Source organism: Acanthisitta chloris, unplaced genomic scaffold (genome assembly GCF_000695815.1).
Source record: "Acanthisitta chloris isolate BGI_N310 unplaced genomic scaffold, ASM69581v1 scaffold4982, whole genome shotgun sequence".
In the NCBI taxonomy this organism is placed as follows: domain Eukaryota; kingdom Metazoa; phylum Chordata; class Aves; order Passeriformes; family Acanthisittidae; genus Acanthisitta; species Acanthisitta chloris.
Window position 1 is genome coordinate 9,913 of NW_008658879.1, and position 22,168 is coordinate 32,080.

General features: G+C 41.9%; 1 protein-coding gene across 1 annotated transcript in view; it reads right to left on the reverse strand.

Annotated features, from left to right (window-relative positions):
- Positions 1-2,130: 2,130 nt before the first annotated feature.
- The window catches only part of LOC103812244 (inactive carboxypeptidase-like protein X2), a 31,776-nt gene continuing 11,738 nt past the window's right edge, over positions 2,131-22,168 (reverse strand). Inside the window, exons 2-3 of the mRNA XM_009085253.1 lie at positions 8,397-8,506; positions 2,131-2,274 (exon numbers count right to left, since the gene is read on the reverse strand). Coding sequence (XP_009083501.1) covers positions 2,131-2,274; positions 8,397-8,506 — 254 coding nt within the window. The remainder of the gene's footprint in view (positions 2,275-8,396; positions 8,507-22,168) is intronic.

Consider the following 22,168-nt stretch of genomic DNA (forward strand, 5'->3'; position numbering starts at 1 on the left):
CACTCTTGGCCCAGATGAGAGCTGCATACATCAGCCTAAACTCTTCGGAAAGCATGAACATCTACTTTGGTACCTCAGGGAGTATCAAGTTATTTTTAAAATCTAGGGAGTTACACATGCAGAAGAAGAACACATAAACATCAACTACACTGATTTCATCTGCCCAACCTGATGAGGAGAGGAAAAAATTATGTTGATTCTAGGGAAGTCAGTCCCACTGTCAAAGCTATATCAGGAGACACCAAGTGGGATGGAACCACCAGACCCCGACAGGAAAAGTCTCCTGTTTCTATGCCTTTTTTTTTTCCTTTGTGTAGGTATGGAATGAGGTCACCCCTTCCTGGGACTAGTTCTCCCCACTCTCCTGGCCCTTCCATGGGGCACAGTTCAGTCTTAGAGGATGTGTTTTCCAGGAGGTATTACTCTGGCCCAGAGTACAGCTAGTCCAGCAGAAACCATCTTTGCTCCTATCAGGCAGAAATGGACCTGTTTTCCCTCAAATCCAAGCAGCAATCCAGGAGGAGCTTGGTCTTGTCCTCTCAGCACCAACCCTGCTCTTCCTGCAGACCCTCAGGGTTCTGCCCACCAACACTTTCTGGGGAAAGAGGCTGAATCTTGCAAAAGATTCAATAATTTAAAACCCAACCAACGAAAAAAAAGATGTCTGTGAATATCAGCTATAAATAGTGTGTCAAGTCCTGCTGTAAACTCGCTACAGAGCTGAACTAAAAATAGCAGTAGGACAGGATGAAGCAGTGCAGCACTGGTGTTGATAGGAACAGCAATGTCAAGAGGATGAATACAGAGAAGAATTAAGACTTTGCCACAGTAATTATCTACCTAACACAGAACAATGTGGGATAAATATAGAAACCATATTGCCAAAACGGTTCCTACTCCCACCGCCACGTTAAATGAAATTTAGAAATCCCACTGAAAATTAAACTGTGGAAAGAAAAAAATTCTTTTTCTTAGATGTAGTGGCATTTTTCTGGTTTGCCTTTAATTACATGGCACATTCATTCTCTTCAGAGAGAGATCTGACCAGAATGGATCTAGGGCTGTGCTTCTCCTGCATACTTGGCCAAAATATCCAGCAGCACAAGTGAGATTATTTACTCACATGATGCAGTGAGACTCAATGAGAAATAAAGAGACTGAACAAACACTGTAAAGATCAGGAAAAAAAACCCCAAACCATCCCCTCCAGTTCCTGTTCCTGCCAGCTGATCCTGTATCCCTTCTCTACAGCCAGTGTGAATGAGGGCAGAGATGTGTTACAGAGCAATCTGAGTGTCTATACCCAGAGACAGGTCACAAAGGACTTAATGCACAAAAGTCTGTGCAAAACAGTGCCATGTACTTGTTCTCTAGCACAAGTAGGAGCCAGAAAGCTCAAAAACGTTTTCATTGCTGGAAGTGGGCAGCACTATCAGACCAAAGCTGAATTCCTGGGCTATTTGTGGCTGGATTGACTCCTTAGACCAATGCAACAAGGCAACCAACTTATTGATGGCAAGCACTCCATCCTCAAAGCTTTTTAGCAAGCAAACTTGTTCTGCATGGAGTCTTCTTAGCATCCATAAACACAGCACAACATCATACTACCAAACACTGCAGTCTTGGTCAACACATATACCACTGGTTCTTGGGTCTTTTTGTTACACTATAAATTCCTCTTTAGAAGGAAAGAGTCGAGCTCTGAAGTTTGTTTTAACCGCTTGTTTAAAAATCATGTTCCGGAATTTTACTAATCACTTGGTGATTGCCTAGGGATTAAGAAATCTCACAGGTGAGTGATTATGCTAAAATCCCAAAACTAGTACCTAAACTAACCAAGTTAAATATTGGAAGAGAATGAGGCAGTATAAGTGAGTATAAAGGCACAAGTCTGAGGGAATCATGTTGATTCCTTTGCCAAGTGTAGATAATGACTAAAGAAGTTGGCTACCCTCAGACTTGTATTTTATGCCACATAAAAGCACATTGCCTTTTACAGTTCCTCCATTCAATCACTTGATGTCACAGCATTTCCATTCTTTCTTTTATCCTTGAAGAACCAAACCACCCCACACCATGAATTCCTAGGTCTGAAAGCTCAAAATCTCATGGAGAAAAGTTGGTATGTACTTACGACCAGAGAGAGTTTCTTCCTTGTGTGATGACTCCAGTGAATTTTGTTAGCCTTCGAGCATCTACTTCAATCCACTGATAAGGGTCATTTCTTCCTGCACACCAAGCACCATCATAAAAATCATTTTCGTTAACACCTGCCTGAAAAGAAGGCAAAGCTGGCTATAAATCAGAACCAAGAAACTGAAGGTATTTCATGGCAAAAAGAAAAGAACACATGAAGTCATCATTCGTCCCACTTACTCTTCTGGCATTAGTTGAAGACCCTTGAGACTGTCATTCTCACCAAATATTTCCTTACACAAAGCAGGGAGGGAAATTCTGCACAGTCCCTTGAAAAATTATGGATCCTTACATATAAATTCGAGTCCAAAAGAATAAACAGATCTTCAGCCTCTTCACCTGTCTGTGCCTATGGCCTGACAGAGCCTCTATCCACAGCTAATTATCTACGTGGTCTTCAGAGGTTTGAAAGTTCTAAAAAAACAGCTCCAACCCATGTAAATACTGATCAGTGCTGAATCCTTTCACCTGGAAGCAGCAAAGGAGAGTGGAGAGCATATAAAAACAGGCATATTACTTCCCACCGATTTTGCATACCAGAATGATTAATTTGCATCACTAGGGTGGCAAAGGTTACAAATCCAGGAATGAGCTGTACTCCAACTTGAGTACTGATCTACATCCCAATTTATGTTGGCAAACCCACCACAAACAGCCTCCTCAGCATTTCCAAAGAAATAGCTGAAGGAATTTTGAGTAAGCCTCTTTCCAAATAAATCTGAAATAGCATTTAATAACACATTGCATCCGAGGTCTTCAGAGATTTATTTTCCTACTAAAGCCCAGGAAATGTTTGGCACCAAGCTAGATCCTGCCATGGAGAGCACAGAAGCTTAGCCATATGGGCCTCTGAGGCTACATATATTTTTATGATTTTTCAGCTGTGGTTTATGTGGATTTATCTTTGCTACCTATGCAATTCCAAGAATGGATACCCTTAAATATTTCCCAGATGAAAATGAAGAGTTTTACAGACTGTTTCTACCCAAATGGGCATTGAGTGGGTCTAATTCAGAGAGGATTCAATGGTTAATCCCTTTGCCCAAGGGGACTCTGATGGTATCTGAGGGAAGTGCTGCAAAACCAGGCAGGATTCAATTCCTAAAACTTCTTGTTTTCACAGGTATGCAAATCTGAGACAGGACAGCTAAAAAATGATTTATTTTCCTACACCTACCAAAATTAAATTAAGCCACCTATTTCTATGTATTAGCTCTGATATTTCAAAGTGAAATTTGTATAAAAGCCGAAGTACAAGATGCAGAGAAAATCTCTATTAAGAATTGAAGATAAATTCCTCAAGGAGAACTGAACAACAGGAAAACATGAGACTACAAATATGATTACTGACCTGAGTTATAACCCTTTCTAAGAAAAGGTTTCAATGCATTTTAAACTGAGATGGAAGTTGAAGTAGCCTTAGGCTTTCAAACCAATGCTTGCCAGGAAGTGTTAAGATCTCCAGAGCACCTTGAACCAACATCCTAATTCTTTTCACACTGGTGAAATTCCACCAGTTCCTGCAGACCAAGTAGCCATATCTCTCTTTGCTTCAGTGGGATCCTTGGTCCTTATCAAGCTGAGGATATTTCCCATTGGTGGGATGTTCATCAGACCTCTCCTCCACTTTACAGTGAGAAGAGAGAAGCAGAAGAAAGAAAAAAGAGCTTATTTGAAATAAACCCCCAAACAAGCTAAATTACATCCTCAAGTCTCCATGGTTTCAACTGGATTTAAATAAAGTGAAGCATAAGCTGCATATCAAATATGGGGAGTCTTAGTTGTCCACAGCTTAAAATATTATGTCCTTAAATAGGGGCAAAGAAGGCATTTAAAAAAGGAAATAAAAGCAGCAAACATGCTACATTTTCATCCTGCTCTCTTATTTTCTGACATCAGCTTCTCTGAAGCTAAAAGAATGTTTTCACTAGGTAAAAAGAAGCAGGTGTTTGTGTATGACTAGCACAGAGTACTACTTGAAAAAGAGGAGTTTAATCAATGAGTTCTTTTTAGAAATGTTTCTGAAGAAAAAAATCTCAAGAAATTTATGTTACAACTTCTCTTTTCAAGCTTCAAGTCTGCATTGTTTTCTTTAGCTGTTTGAGGTTGCAAATTTGCCCTTTGGCCACTTCAAAAAACTACCTCTATAAAATCAACAAACTCAATCAAATATGTAGTAATTAGAATTCCTATGAAATCTCTTTTCAAAATGTTCTATCCTAAAAGATGAGAACAATTATAACCAAATATTCTATCAAACAGTATAGATCAAGACACCTTTCCTCAGTAAGACAAATTAAAAAGTTCTATATTGAACTAGTGGAAATAATAGATTCAAGTTATGACATGGATAATTTATCTTTCTAAGTAGAAGACTGAAGGAGCTAATGAAAGCTGGAAGTAAGGGCTAGGTCTTAAACAAACCCTCACTGAATTTTCAAGAGTAACTCAAAATCTAACCCAGTTTGTATTTCACTTGCAGCCAAATGCAAAAATATTTCTTAATATTCAGTGCCTTATGAAAAAATACCTTTCTGACAGAGAAAAAGAGACTTTTTTTCTGTCACTTGAGAATAAGTTATCTATAAGCATGAAAGCTGAAAATTGTAATTCAGCTAAATCAAATCAGCTGCATATTATGGACCCAGAAACTAAGATAAAGGTTACAATTCCTTTACAAATAATATGACTTCAGATTTTAATTCATGTTTCTCTTCCAAATGAGAGATGTGCAAGACGGAACAAACACTTGTTCACATTACCACTGTTCTAAAAGCCTCATTCTATAATGAGGAGAGAGATATCACTGCCTAAAATTATTCAAATGAAGAAAGAAATAGACTTCTGCCACAAGGCAGCTGGAGCAGCAGTAAAAATATGCCAAATATCAAACCACCTCTGCTTAAATTCTCCACTGCCAGCAGGATGATCACAAACATTACTTTACCACAGGAAGTTTGGGAGGGAAAAAATAAAAGCATTACTCATCACAGGTATTTATAGCAACCAGAGCCAGTAGGGAAGAACTAAAGCACACAGGCTGGAAGCAGAATTTCAGTAATTTTGTCTTTCACTTGTGTTTTCATAGTGGAGTTTTTCCCTAGGAACATATGAAACAAAGAAATGGAAAAGCAACCATGGAATCACAGAATGGTTTGGGTTGGAAGTGACCTTAAAGATCATCTCGTTCCATCCACCTGCCCTGGGCAGGGACACCTTCCACCAGCCCAGGTTGCTCCAAGCCCCATCCAACCTGGCCTGGAACACTCCCAGGGATGGAGCAGCCACAGCTTCTCTGGGCAACCTGTGCCAGTGCCTCAGCACCTCACAGGGAGGAATTCCATCCCTCCCTGCCCTCTGGCAGTGGGAAGTCATTCCCCCTTGTCCCGTCACTCCAGGCCCTTGTCCAAAGTCCCTTTCTGGTCTCTTGGAGCCCCTTTAGGTACTGACAGAGCACTGTTAGCTCTCCCTTACACGTTTGCATATGTTTACACACACAATTGCATTACTTGGTTAATCTTCTGTGCTGATTGGACTTCTCCAACAAGGAAAACGGGGAAGGGAAAGAAACATAGTTTGACTAATTATTCCAGGTTTTAACCATTGTTAATTATTGTTCAAGTGACAAATACTAATGGCTTTTATCCCTGAAGGCAAAGCACCTCAATTAATATTATTTTATGGCATGATTTTTCCTGCGCTGATGTCAAATTACTACTAGTAGTGCCACTGCTGCAGTTGCAGGCCAGATCTCCAAAATAGAGGGCTCTAGCAGCATTGCTCCTGCCCTCAGGAGATCCCAGCTTAATTGTCACATTCATACAGGACCAGAATCAAAATCAGGTCCCATACAGTGCAGGGGCACAAGAGAAGCAGATCCTAGAAGGTCTTATCCAGTTCTGCTAGGCCTGTCCTTATTCAGAATAAAGCACACAGCGACTGAATCTTTTCACATGCTTCAAATCATCTAAACAAAACAGCAAAACCCTCAGAAGTCTTTGAAAGACTTCATTATTCTGCAAATTCCCTACGAACTGAGGTAGTGCCAGTTACCTGGGGAGAGCCCTGAGCTTCTCAGCTGACTTCCCATCAGATGATGAGGTTAGGCAGAGAGAGGATTTTGTCTTATTTCAGGGAGGAACTCAGCAGTCACATGAATGTTGTGCCTCACTGTGCTGATACCCAGATCATTGAACAAGGGCAGCAGCCCATAAAATTGCTCATCACCATACACACAGCACAGCATGTTCACAGAACCTCCGTGGCACATCAGCCTCTAGGAGTCTCTCTGACTTGGGCCAAATGTTTATCTTCATGCGCAGCGCTAAACAGCATGAAAACACAGCAGCTTAAATACCAGTGCCTTTTGCCTTTCCCCAGCAGGCTGCAACCTGCTCTTCTGAGCAGCAAACAGAAACCACCAGGGACCTCATTACCCATCTGACATGTCAGTCCCCTGTAGTTCCTGTTCTTGGTTAGAAGCACATACCTTCGAACTGTGACTGAAATTCAGGAATCTTCTTGCAAAGGGAAATAAAGGACAGAAACCAAGTGACAGGGGCACTGGAACCCTAGTGACAGGGGCACTGAAACCCAAGTGACAAGGATCTGTGGATTCTAAGTGTCTCTGCAATATTTCAGTGCTCTTCACTTTTAACTAATCCCAATGAAAACAGTGTCTAAAGAAAAATAAAGGCAAGCCCACACTTTCAACACTGCCAGCCACACTAGTAACCCTAAGTGCTCAAGGGGTTTAGGGAATTACTCTATCTATAGTGTGCACAGCAGATTTCGGTAGGGGTGAAGGCTCTGGATCATATTTGGTCTAATCAAGCCCTGGACACAGCAGATTTCGGTAGGGGTAAAGGCTCTAGATCATATTTGGTCTAATCAAGCCCTGGGAGCTCTCAGGATGAGCTGGGTGGCACTTTGCTTCTGCTTTTTCCCAGCAAAAGATTGTCCCCTTGGCTTCTGCTAGAGACTTGGACTATATTTAGAGGAAATATCATCCATAGGTAAGACTCTTAGGCCTCTATTTATTTTAACACAGAATTACTGGTGATGACAGGACTAGATGGACTCCTGGTCTAAACCAGAATGGTCATTCTTGTGTTTAAATAGATTGAACTTAACAGCAACATGAAAAGTAAGTAACCACAACCAACAGAGAATGCTGAGGTTTACACCACAGTCCTGGTCTTATGCCACTATATAAACAAACTGGAAGAAAATAATTAAGCATTCCTCTAGAACCAATCTGAATAGCATTTCTGTGTTCAGGAGGGTTTTATTCCTAGCAGAGAATATCAAGTAAAGGAGCAAAACACCTCACTGGGATCTCAAAAGGCATTAAATACGAAGGCTGCAGGTGAGACACATCCCTCCAGCTCCAGTCTTCGCTCTCTAATTAGCAAACTTCTTCAGCTGGAGGAAAAAAATCATATGGAGTGTCTAATAATAAAAGATAAGCAAGAAATTAAATAAACTATAGAGAGTTTTCACTGCTGACTTGGTGCTAGTATCCTGTTTCTGACTCTGAGTTTTAAATGTTGTACTTCATTATGCAAAGTAACATTCTTATTCTGGAAAATATTGCAATGCAGAAAGCAGCACTTAATCAAGTGGAAAACAGAAATGCAAGAAATGGGCAAATGGAATTTGATCCTGCAAGGCACCTAAACACATTTTTAATATTAAACAAAAGAAGCTAAACAAGATTGTATGCTAGTGACTTCTGAACTGAAGAATTTGTGGGGAGCACAGCCATTCCCTCTGCAAAACTGCCTTGGGGAAAGGGCTTCACTTGAAAACACACTTGCAGTTAACCATTGCCATTAACTACAAGCAAAGAACAATAAAAAGCAACTTGCTGTGTGAGCTTCTTCTGGGCCAATTGTTAAAGGGAGCTGGGATGATTTCCTGAAGCTGGGAAGGGAGCTGCTTCCACCTTTGCTTGCTCATAGACATCTGTTTGGATTTGCACCCTCCACAAGCTAAGTTTGGAGATTTTTCTAACTAACCCCACGAATCTAAAGGTTATCCATCAACCTTACTCACTTCTCTAACTCCAGTGTTTCCCCTTCATTTGAATTACATGAGCTGACAAAGTAGTCAGAACAGATAACTATCCATTGGTTCTCTTTATACAACAGAACAACCTGAAGCCATTCTCCCACTTAGGAGAAAAAAATTGATGTTACCTGAATATTAAGCCTTCCTCTGTGGGCCCCCAGGCCATAACGCTTTGCTGTGGAGGCATGGAGCTGGAAGTCAGTAATTTTTAATGTCTCTAGACCAAGTGGAGGACAATCTGCAAAACAAAAGATTGATTAAATGTTAATTAAACTGGAAAAAAACAAACCAACTCAAAACAAACAAGTATTCAGAGTTCCTGGAGCTCAGGAGTGCCAAGCTGGCTGAGGTCCTCGCTGGGATAAATGAGCACGGCAGTGCTGAGGTCAATGAGAAATGGCAGCTCTCAGAAAATCAATGAGGCAATGCAGATTTACACCATTTTTAGGGGCTCAGATACTTACTGCTGCTTGCTATGGGCTTCAGTTTTTCATGGATATACACAGTATTTCCTGTCAAGTGATTTTCAGTACAGAACACCAGTAAAACGCCCTTTTATTTTGGTTTTTTTGTGCTTTTTCATCTCCTGTTTTGCTTTTATTCCCCCCTCTCCCTGTACTCATTCCAAGCTACTGTATGAAGTTATGTTTCTCATTAAAATCTGTTCTGGAAACTTCAATCACAGTCCTTCCCCTTGCACAATAGCATCTGTTACAGAGGTCTGGGGGGGGCCAGAGAGCCAAGCCCTGCAGAGGGAGTAACTAAGCACAAAGGCAGCAATTTTGAAGCAAGGGGCCACCTCTCTAAGCCTCAAATTCTGCAAAACCTTGAAGAAAGCAAAGCAGATGCCATTATTTTAGCAGCTAACTAGTGCCTGGAGCTCTGGCTTTGGAAGATAAGATGTTGGGAAAAGTCAATTTCATGATTCTCAGGAAAAGGTTTTGCTCTAAAGTGACCCCAGGCACGTTGGTATTTAAGTTCCTTGCAATGTTTAGCATATTTATCCTCAAAGGACCGTGGTGAGGTGGGGATAGCCCACCCTCAGTGTTTCACAGGAGGTGAACAAAAGCACAGAGAGACACTTAGGGTGCACAGCAGAGCACAATTTAGAGGCCCTAATTCATAGAATCACAGGATGGTTTGGGTTGGAAGGAACCTTAAAGACCATTTAGTTCCAACCCCTGTCATGGGCAGGGACACATTCCACTAGAACAGTTGTTCCAAGCCCCATCCAACCTGGCCTTGAAGTCAGTGCCAGCTGGGATTGAAAAGTCTGTGTGGGGCAGAGGTGGAAAGAAGTGTTGGATACTTGGTAGGATAGACTAAGTTTTGCATTACTGTGTCAAAAGAAACTTGCAGATGGTACTGAATTGGGAGGAGCTGTTGACTCCCTCAAAGGCAGAGAGACTCTGCAGAGAGACCTCAGCAAATTATAGGACTTGGAAATCACTAACTGAATTAAGTTAAATGAAGGCAAGTGCCAGATTCTGCACCTGGGATGGGACAACCCTGGAAACATGGAAAGACTGGGGAAGGAGAGGCTGGAGAGCTGTGCTGTGGAAAGGGACCTGGGATTCCTGGTTGATGGCAAGTTGGATATGAGCCAGCAGTGTGCTCTGGCAGCCAGGAGAGCCAACCATGGCCTGGGGTGCATCAGGCACAGGATTGCCAACTGGTCAAGGGAGGGCCTTGTCCTGCTCTGCTCTGTGCTGGTGTGACCTCACTTGAGTCCAGTCCAGCCACTGCCACCACTGACCATGTCTCCAAGTGTCACATCTGCGTATCTGTTAAATCTCTCCAGGGCTGGGGACTCCACCACTGCCCTGGGCAACTGTGCCAGGGCTTGAGAATGTACCTGAGAATTTCAGCTGGCCATGTCTAACTCTCAGGTGTTGTTTTGCATTACTGTGCAAAAACTGGCAAGACATATGAGATTTCCCATGCTCCTCCATAGTTCACAACAACCTCAAATCCCTCAGGAAAAATCTTACATGCTGTCAATTGATGCTAATATTTCTTCGTTCATCCTTAGGAAAGGTCTTGCACAAATCCAAGGCCAAATATCTCCATCACAGGCAGTAAAGACAAATGCTCAAAAATAATCTAAAGTACCAACAGTGATCTTAGTCTTACATAACAGACAGTTCCTCATTTCAAAGAGCTTTTGATTTAATTATCCAAACCAGAAAAGAGACAGGATGTATAAGCAAAGGCAGAGGAAGGAATAGCTGGGAGGATTTTGGTTTCATTGGCTGATTGTTTTAAAAGCATTTCCTTATAAAGTGTTTCATCTTTCATCATACTTTGACTGGAAGAAGTCTCAGACTCTGACAGATCTCTACTGGGAGCAAATTACATAGCTGGGAGCTGCCTGACTTTCTTTAACAAGTTTGGTCCTCAAGACAGGTTTGGAAATCAATCTCATGGTATAATCCTGAGAATACTTTTGCACATTGATTTTCTTCTGTGAACCATCCCACCCTTCCCAGGCAATAAAAAGTTACCTAGAACTACCCAGGAGCTGAAAATAAAAGCAAATTGTTTTTACATGCTCAGTTCATACAATATCCTTGACTCCAGTGTTTCTGCTGTACCTAACAAAGCTAAGGGGCAATCTACAGGTACATCTAGGAGTTATAAACAAAAGGAGAAAATGGTATAGTATGTTTCATACTATGTTAAGAGATTGGAATGGATCTTAGAGATCATCCAGCCCCAACCCCCTGCCCTGGGCAGGGACACCTCCCACCAGAGCAGGTTGCTCAAGGCTTTAGCCAACCTGGCTGTGAACACTGCCAGGGTTGGGGCAGCCACAGCCTCCCTGGGCAACCTGGGCCAGTGTCTCACCACCCTCACAGGGAAAACTTCTGCCTAATATCTAATCTAAACTTCTTTCTCGATTTCTCCCCATTGCTCCTTGTCCTATCCCTGCAGTTCCTAACACAGATCCCTCTGCATCTTCCCTGGAGCCCCTTCAACTCCTGGCAGATTGCTCTGAGATCTCTACACAACCTTCTCTTCTCCAGGCCAGGCTGAACCAACCTTTTCAGCCTATCCTTGTAGGGAAGGTGCTCCAGTTCTCTGATCAGCTTCATGACCTCTTCCGACCTTGCTCCAACAGTTCCACATCCTCCTTATGTTGAGGACACCAGAACTGTGAGCAGCACTCCAGGTGTGGTCTCACAAAAGCAGAGCAGAGGGAGAATCACCTCCCAGTTTCCCTCAGAGTGCAGAGCCAGTTGCATTTCAGCCTATCCTTGTAGGGAAGGTGCTCCAGTTCTCTGATCAGCTTCATGACCTCTTCCGACCTTGCTCCAACAGTTCCACATCCTCCTTATGTTGAGGACACCAGAACTGTGAGCAGCACTCCAGGTGTGGTCTCACAAAAGCAGAGCAGAGGGAGAATCACCTCCCAGTTTCCCTCAGAGTGCAGAGCCAGTTGCATCAGCATCAGACCCACTGAAGGTTTGTCTCTTCCAAATTTCACAGGGTCTCCTCTGCTAGCAAACCAGCAAAGGTTTATGGAGCTACCCCATGTGCAGGCAGCACATCCCTGCTCCATAGGATGCAGACTGACCCACAATCTCTATCTGCCTTTCTCTCTGCTCTGCAGAGAACAAATTTTCATGACACCTGTAGGAAATGCACTGTTTTGGAGCCTGTCAGGCCTGGCTGAGGTTACCCAGAGTGACATGTACCTGCCAGTGCATGTATAAAAAGTGGATTTGGTTTTAGTCAGACTGAAATATTATTAATGTACTATAAAGCTGCAATATTCCTGGGTTGCCTGTGGATTTAGATGGTTATTAACAGGCTGAAAAAATATTCCCTGTGTATATTGGTGGTTATTATCTCTGTTTCTAGAGAGAACGAAGTCTAATAATAGACCCAGAAATGTTCATATGGATCTCAGATAAAGATGCCTGACTGCTCTTTATTTTGCAAGGATGAATTATTTGTGTTGTCTGTGAATGCATCAGATTACCAGGCCAATGTTATGAAGTGCTCAATTTAGCAGGAGTTGTCAGTGAAAGCAAGACTAGGCTGTGTGAGCAGGCAGGGGCTAGATACCACAGGCAGGACAGATACTCCTCAGGAAAACTGGGCAAGATGTTCACAACACACTGTCCTTTCCCAATGTGCTCAAGCCTTATACTTCCAGTGAAATCATTAGGATCTTTGCCATCAATTCAATAGTACCCAGGAATTCACTTTTTTAAACTGTTATTTAATTAGTAGGAGAATGCCTAACGTTCTCTGCTTTCTGTGGAGGTGAACTAGAATTTAAGCTGCAACTTCACTAATTTACCAAATCCTTAAAGATCTTTTCTTCTTTTACTTTGGTAACAAAAACAAATAAAATAAATAAATTAGCATTTTGCTCCAATACTTGACTGAAAATGAAAGAAAATCATTTCTTCCACCATTGGCTCCACTTTCTCCAGTGACCATCCCAAACTGGGAGCAGAGCAACAGGATTCTCCACACAACACCATTGATCTTTAGCTGTTTCCATCTGTGCAGCTCTGCATGGGGATGTTATTCTTGGAGACATCAAGCCTATTGTCTGCAGCAGCTTTGCTGCATGGAATTTGTGCAGTTTTCCACAAGAGAAGACCTTTGATTTCACTTTTAAATGAAATGATGTCTTCTATTTATAGCCATAATATTTGGATATTAACACTTTAGGGTTATTAATGTTTTCCAGATGCATATGTATTCCAGCATCAATAAAGGAATGAAATGAGTAAGATTTAGACCAAAACACCAATCTGTAATATATAGAGATTATAGTGAGAGCAAATTTTACAGTGTGGACTCTTCTGATCAACTCCAATTTACTCATTCTAATACAACAAAATCCACCTAAAGTTGCCGTTTCGCTACTGAAAATGATAAAATCCTGAGTCATACTGCAATTTAATTTTTGATAAATTATTTTGTTGGGGTGTGTGTCCCCTGCTTCCTAAAGTCCTGAAGAAGACCAGGTCAACCTAGTTTTGAAAAACATATGGGAAAAGAACCTGATTTATGGCATTCATAAAGACTGTGCTTTTTAAAGTATTGCTTTAATATATTTCATTTAACTTGAAGAAATCTTCCATATAACAATGAAAATCTCCACCCAATCAATAAGTCTGCTTTAATGATTTTTGTATTCTTCATGCTACGTTGAGAAAACCTTGGGGAAGCTACAGAAATTGGGCAGCAAGAATAATCAGAGCAGTTCAGAGCTTATAGATTCTACTAGAAATGACCTAATTATTTGGCTGTGTCTTTAACTGGCTGAAAAATCAATCATTATAAAATACTGGGAATTCAACTGTGGTTTTGACAGACCTTTAAATCCACATAGTGTGTACATAACAACTTACTACCAAAATGCACCTAGAGCATTTATGTTTTAGAGAGACCAGAAAGCAAGGACTGAGCTTGCAAGTGTAAGGAAGAGGCAAGAGGCTGAGTTATGGACATTTCTCTCTGCCTGGCCCATACCCAACCCTGACTTTGTGTGTGACTTGCAACCGTGGATAGGTATTCACTTTAGAAACAAGTCATTAATAAGATGTCTGGATCAAATTATTTAATTCCAAGATGTGATATGTCAACTTAGTGAGCAGTCACCTGTCTTTAAACTCAGCAGGGGGAAACACTTGAGAATTGCTTCGGTCACAGCCTCCTCTCTTGAAATCTGAATTTACCACTTAAAACTTAGGCTTGCTGTGAGCACTACCCGAAGATCATAGAATCATAGAATCAACCAGGTTGGAAAAGACCTCCAAGATCATCAAGTCCAACCCTACCTTGGTCACTAGACCATGGCACTAAGTGCCACATCCAGTCTCAGCTTGAAAACCTCCAGGGATGGTGAATCCACCACCTCCTTGGGCAGCACATTCCAATGCCTGAGCACTCTCTCTGTAAAAAAATCTCTTGCTAATATCCAACCTAACCCTCCCCTGGCAGAGCTTGAGTCTGTGCCCTCTTGTCCTGCTGCTGGTTGCCTGGGAGAAGAGACCAACCCCCACCTGACTCCAGCCTCCTCTCAGGTAGTTGTAGTCCTATCCAACTGAGCTCCCTCCTCAAGCCAACATCAGCTCAACTTACAATCTCAGCATGTGTGAGGATGTTAGTTCAGGTTTAGTGATGGCTGTGCCTTACTCATGTAGCATCTTCCCCTGAAGCTCTGGTCAAATAAACCTCCTCTGCAGAGCCAGCTTGGTTGTCTTTACACCTGCAGTGTAATTACAGCTGCTGTGCTGCAACATTAGCCATTCTTTATGATAAAGCTGTGTTAGCAGACATCCTTAGCAACATATTAGTTCCACAAGTAAAAGATATATGTATGAGCAGGGCAAGGAAAGCACTTACATTCATCTCTATTGCCTAAATTATTCATTTATTTTCTTTCTTCTTGGTTTAAATAAAGAATGTCAGCTAAGCCCAGATTGCCATTATAGCTCTTGTATCTAATAAAGATGCATTTAGGAAGTCATTCTGTCCTCTTCTTCCAGAGGCAAAGCAGACAAATGATTGTTTCATTTAAACAATATTTGCCATCAATTTAGGAATATGTTCAGCTTTTCAAATGGAAAGAAAGAAAGAAGCATCATGTTTCCTCTTCACTTATATTTTGAAGAGCCATACCTATAATCCCTTTTCAATTCCCACAAGTCTGTGCTTGTCTAGCTCCTCATGCACAGTGATACTTGGATCTGGAAATGGAGAAATATCAGCCTTGTGCAGTCTGACAGTTTCCCTGACATTTGGAGGCACAACGTACCCCTGACTGTTTACATTTATGATTCTAAACCTGTTTTAATTGCAAGAACTTTACCATTTTTAAATATCTAAGAGTCCCCTTGCACTTCAAAATGCTTGGGGAGAAAGGATGTTACACTACAGAGATACAGGATTTTAGAGAAGATGAGAAGAGTTCAAGGCAGTGCTGATGGTAAGTTAACACATTTTTCTCCATGGGAATAAAGGTTTTAGTGCCAAGATTGTTCTGTTGCTGTTGGTATCTATAACTTTGCACCAGCAAGTCAACAGAAGAACATCACTATGACAGACACAAAGACCTCATTACCCTTCTCGTGTAACTGGAAGACCTCTGAGTTGTGCTTTTTCCACCAAAACATGAACTGCCACTATGATTTTGAGTGAGGCAGCACATGCCAAGTTATCCCTGCAATGAGCAGCAACAATACACACTGAAGTATTTAGGAAGACATTTTTTATGGAGACAGTGCTCAGGCATTGGAATGTGCTGCCCAGGGAGGTGGTGGATTCACCATCCCTGGAGGTTTTCAAGCTGAGACTGGATGTGGCACTTAGTGCCATGGTCTAGTGACCACGGTAGGGTTGGACTTGATGATCTTGGAGGTCTTTTCCAACCTGGTTGATTCTATGATTCTGTGAAGTACCTTTAAAATGGTGCAAACCACTTAAACATGTAGTTAAGAAAGAAGATGCAAATCTGTGAAGCTACTGATGCAGGTAAATTAAGGACATAGTTAAGCATTTGTTTGTGGGAATGAAGACTTTAACGCTCATTACATAATTTATACTATTCTTAGATCTTTATGGTCTTGAACAGAAATTCTTAAGGAGGTCAATATAATAAATTTTGCGCTAACAGCTAAATTTAGACTTTTTCTTTGGAAAAGTGTGGTTGATAATTCATCTTCCAACAGCAGAAACTTTTAATGGGAACTCTGGCAGTCTAATTCCTGTGGCTACAGTAATAGTTAGGTTACAGGTATGCAAAGTACTTTAATCCAGCAATGCACCTGAAAGGCAAAATAACAGTGAAAACATATTTCTGCTGACCTTCAACTAGCTGAAAATATCTTTTGATTGCTTTTCTGTGATTGACAGCCTTTGCAGGGGCTGAATTAAACAGAACAAGGTTCTCTGTTTTCTAAATAATTTGTTATATTTACAGTCTTAGGACATTTGAGGGGGCGAACGTGGTCTAGCTAAATTTTGCTGGTTTGATGATGTGATCGTGGAAGTGTGAAATTTCCACAGATGTTCATGAGTCACCCTCTATACTTGTTATGGCCCAGCTTTTCCCTGGAAACAGGTCCATGGATTTCAGTTTAAGAAGTTTTCTGACTTTGTTCTCATCCAAACTGTTGCTAGGAACACACTCAAGCTCCTTTTCTGGCCTGAATTCAGCCTCCATGCATCCCAGATTATTTGGAGCAGCATTTTGAGGCAGGTGAAGGTTCCTCAAATGGACACATTTTGCTTTTCTTTGCTTTTCCTGAAAAATCCACTCCCAGAGCACTAAGAGAGCAGAGCAAGCAATGTGCACTTACAACAAATCCCTGCATAGAAGTAAAAATTCTGAATTATAGAAGTGAAAATACTGAATTATAGTCCCATATCAAAGATCAAATATATAATTCAGGAGATGCCAGAATTTCCCATCCTAAGACCACATTAATTATTGGCTAATGTTGCATCAAGACTGTATATTTTTCTAGGATAAGCAACAAACACTGCATAGGGGTCTAAGACATCAGGGACTTCTCTCAGAAGGAAAGGGCAATATTTATCACAGCACTGCAACATACACTTATTTTTATGATTGATATTGAAGATTCAAAACAAACAAAAAAAAAGCCACGAACACTTTCAGTTAGAAGTCACAAAACCCAGCTCTGTCCAAGGTCTGACCCAAAGCTTCCTTAAATCAGGAGGAACATTTTCATGGGCTAGAGGGGAGAGCAGTGAACCTTAGTGAGGTTCCACAATTGTCACCTGAGATCTCAGAGCTGATTTTGATGGCCAGATATGCCTCTTCTTTGCAATCATCTTCTCCAGAGGCCTCTGGGCCAAACAGCTGTGTGCTTTGGCAGCTTCTTAGCCTTTGGGAAGGGAGGTGTTTTTTAATCCTAGTTTGCTAGCTAGGCACCCTGCTAGGACTCTCATCAGGGCCACAGAATGGTTTGGGTTGGAAGGGACCTTCAAGACCATGTAGCTTCACCCTCTGCCATGGGCAGGAACACTTTCCACTAGCCCAGGATGCTCCAAGCCCCATCCAACCTGGCCTTGAACACTCCCAGGGATGGAGCAGCCACAATTTTTCTGAGCAACATATGCCAGTGCCTCACCACCCTCATGGGGATTTCTTCCTAGTACCTGATCTAAACCTGCCCTCTAGCAATTTAAAGTCATCTAAAGCCACGTGATTTGCTGCAACATCCTTTCATATGTCCTTTGCTTCACAAACTGAAGCAGCTCTTTAGGAGGTGACCATTACAGAGAGGCTGCAAATAGCTCCTGCCTGATAGCACAAGGCCAGTCCTGGACAAGGAGTGTCCACTGAGTTCAGAGGCAGCAGACAAGAGTGAAAGCCCTGGGACAGCTTCAAGGCCACCAAAGTTTTGTGCTCACCATATTTGATACCAGGGACACACAGATCCTTCCTGTGGTGGAAAGACACTGAAAACTTCCTTACATTCTTTCTGCTCCCAAGGAACTGTGCACCATCTGGCAGGACTGAGCAAAACACTTACTTGAAATGTTGCACTGTACAGACTCTATGCAAAGGTAAAAGTGTCTCTTCCCCTCCTTCCAATTTTGAGGAAAAAACAGCAATTAAAAAAATAAAGAATAAAGAATTATCTTGATCCTTTAGGTCAGGTCTGACACGAAACCAAACATTTCTGAGATTCAGAAAGTAAACTTTTACTTTCTCGTTTTCTTTCAGTACTCTCCACGTTTTTCTCTCTCACAGACCCAGGCTGTGACTGGCTCTAGATGCAGCAAAACATTTAGCAGGAAGAGCTTCTATTATTCCTGGCACAGCTGGAAGCAGGAAGAGAGCCTGTTCTCTGGGAGTTTTTTGGCCAAGCTTTCAGACTCAAGAGGCTCATCTAAACTCCAGATACCACATGCATTCCCTGATCTGCCTACTGCTGCCACTGCAAAGCCTGCCTGGCAGATGTTGGGATGTGTGACAGGGACAGTGCAGAAGCCTGATCCCACCTGCACAAAGTCAACATGCTTGGGCACAAGAGGCATTTCTCATTCTGGCTCTGCTTTTGGTTGCCTCTGGTCCTTCTTCTCCATGGGGACAAAGCAGCCATACCCAAACACACCTGACAGCAGCCTCCTCCAGGTGGAGAGGTGGGTGGGTGTGGAAACACTGTCCATGTCTTAAATTGGCTTCATCTCTCATTTCCCATGTCTCCTTAGGAGAAGAGAAAGGTGCAGGCAGGCTCACCAGGGGTTCTGCTTTGCTGCCCATGGGAATATTACCTTGCTGAACTGACATGGGAAAGGATAAGGGTGAAAATCACATTGCAAACCTTGTCATGGTGTCTAGGCCCCATCCCTGGATGTATCCAAGGCCAGGCTAGATGGAGCTTGGAGCAACCTGGTCTAATGGAAGTTGTCCCTGTCCATGGCAGGGGGGGTGGAACTAGATGGGCTTTGAGATCCTTTCCAACCCAAACCATTCCATGACTCTATGATTCTATGAAATGATGGGAGGACAAGCTGCTTCCAGTGTGAACCACCAGCATAGAGAGGCATTAAGTATCACTCTAGGCATAGCTCCAGGAGAGGTTTCCAGTTGCTCATGGCACAAGGTTCCCTCCCACTTGTATCCACACCTGAAAATTCCTCTACTTTCTCTCCAAAGGAATAGGGGCAGTTAGTCACTCTGAAGAAGACATATCAATACATTTAACAGCAAAAAAGATCCAGCCTGAAGACTATCACATCAATTCTGAACTTTTTATTCTAAGCTTTGACTAAGGCTGAAATCTGTGCTAATAATTTTAAAATGTCTCCTCTGAGGTTTTTCTGAAGCACAGGGTGAAGACTTTCTGTAATTCCAGCTAAAGCCACAAAACTGAGCACAGCCATCAAAAATGAGAACCATCCACTTTTTTCCAGAGCCAAACAATGGAGGGAAAACCAGAGACAGACCATTTTCACATTGGCTCTATGTAGAACTAAAATTACCATTAAAAACACATCTCCATGCCAGAAAGACCTTCAAATATCAAATCACTGAGGTGTAGTGCAAGACCAAAGATTCAACAGTAAGAACATTAATTGCAGCCATTAAAATAAACACTGGAAAATTGGAATACCATTAACAAGTACAAAATCAACACAGAAAATAGCTATGATCTGAAGATACAGCCCTGGCTCAATAAATGAGACATTTTAGAAGTGCTGCAGTTTAACCATGTTAACATATCCATTTGAATGTATCTTACCAAATATAGTATAAACATATAAAAATAGCTGTCTGAGTATAAAATTGGCTTATGGTGCAATTCTTTTCCTCCCCCTCTATGAAAGCTGTAGTAGGAATTTTATCCAGCAGTAAATATATCCATAGTTGGTCTAGCACATTCACTAGGATGTTGTACAGAGTGACAGCATAGTCATGAAATTCCTTCAACACAAATAAACTGGAAAATACCCATGACTTCTGGTCCTGCAAAGATACATTTACTGAGAATTCTGTCAGCTTTGAGGATTTTGCAGCACAGCTGCATTTTGGGAGCAAAACATGGGCACAAAGAGAGTATCCAAGTGGGAAGACATAGGGAAGGGGCTGTATATCCTCCACTGTGTGGATCAGAATTGCACCCCTGGGTATTTAGTAGACCTAGGGGTGAGATACACATAAACAGCTTCATGTGCTGTGGATGATTTGGATTAGGGGATTGAGTGCAGGTTTTCAAGCTGAGACTGGATGTGGCACTTAGTGCTATGGTCTAGTAACCATGGTAGGGTTGGACTCAATGATCTTTGAGGTCTTTTCCAACTCGATTGATTCTATGATTCTATGATCAGTCCATTAAAAACACCTAATTTCACTGTAATATACTATGATATCACTCAATTTTCACCTGATCCCTCTCCTGAGCACACACAGGAAGTCCACACACATCCATCAGGAAGAAAACCTGAGAAATGATAAATTGAAATCTCATTAGCAGTGATGAGCCATTAAATTTTATCACCCCTACTACAATTACCTCCACTCCCAAGTACTAAATTTACACTTGAGGAAGCTGAAATCAGCCACTTCCCAGTCCTTACTACTTAATGTCATTCATATTTTAATCAAGTTAAGCTTCAGCATGGATCAAACTCTACTCTTTTTACTTCCCAATAAGGCAGAAAATGCACTGAAAATGATACTGAACCAGTTGCATTAGCTTTCTGTGCTGGAGCAGTCCAAAGCCTGACACAAGTAACTCGTGGATGCAGATAGAATCACTTGGCTCTTCAGTTCTGGGTTTCATAGTAGGCTGCTCTCTACCAGTTTAGCTTCCTGACTTAGCTCCTGATGGGAGCCAGAAGACTTCAGAGCCAGCATGATGAAGTAGTATGAGCTATGCCTTCAGGCAGCAGAGAGTCATTAGTCATCTTAGCTGAGAGTTGAAATGTCATCTTTCATGTTTTGATGATTAAAACTAAAAATACTCTATTACCAGCAGAATGTAGATTAGAGCAGTCTGGATCTGCAGTGAGCCCTGGGTGAATAGTACAGGAGCATCTTGCTGACAGTCAGTCCTCCTCTGCTGGCTTGTGAAACACAGCCTTGTCAGTTTGAAATCTTCCCAAATAATATGCTGCTCATCAGCACTGACATTAAAATTTCCCTCCTCTGCATGTAGACAAACACAGAGTTGCAAACACACCTCCGTGCACAAGCAAAACCTCAAAGATTGCACCTCAGCAGGGATTGCCAAGCCAACCATCATACTCCAGCACCCAACTGGGGTTATATCCCTTGCATTATGCTCCCTCCTCCTCTAGCAGCAGAAACTCTGCTGCCCAATACGAGGGAACATCACTGAGGCACTGGGAGCCACTTCTCAGCCCTCAGGGTCTGCTTGTGAGCCATCTCCCTGTCCAGGCTGCTCTCAGTTGCTGCTGAGTCCTCCTCCAGGTTGCACATCTGGGATAAATACTCGACCTATATAGAGGGCCTGTGACAGGAAATACCTAAACCCAATCCAACTTGGGTTTAAAACCTTTTATACAGCGTAAGTCTGGGTTTTATGGAGACCTGGTGTGTCTGCTCTAGTGGGGAGTTTAGACATTTATACATCTTTTCTTCTAACATCACATCTGTTGTTATTATTTCATATGAAACAGTAAGAGGAATGAATAAACCCAAACACTTCTCATAAGGCAGAGAAGTCATTGTAGTGCCTGAAGCTATTGCTCAGACAATGATTTCAGAAGTTGTGTGGTTAATATTAACCTGAACTCAAACTTTGTGCTCCTTCCCAACCCTGAAAAAGGAATCAGTTTGCAAAAAAACCCCTTTGTTTGGCTTGTTTGTTTTTCACTTAATTATTTTATTTGACTTATTCTTTTCATAGACTTTGCATTCTTACATGCAGAGCTTTAAAACAGGACTAAAATATCAGAAGAGGCTTATACATTTAAAGTCCCAAACAGTGCAAAACTGTTTCAGTGAAGGCATAAAAAATTGGCCAAGTGTACATAGAAAATAGCCACAGGTTCTTTGGATATATCCAGAAGTGCTGAAAAGCAGAAGATTTAGGAACTCATAACAGAGCTTTCTTCTTTCCTTTAAAGCCCACTATGTCCAAGCTATTGCACCTTGAGAAGTACTCTGAGAGCACAGGATTTTAGAGCTGGAAGCAACAAGAAGTAAAATTTCAGGAAACAACTAAGGCTCGAAGATTTGAGAATATCAAATCCAGGCCTGGCCTGAAATGTGACTACCCTCACCTGTGGGGGAAAAAACCCCAAAACAACCCAAAACCAACTCAAAACTCCCTAAAGAGTAGAGCAGTGGGATAGTTAGGATCCAGGAGGTGTGTGTGAGGGATGCTTCCCTTGGGAAGAGGTCTCTGACTGGCATTTGGGCTCACTGAGG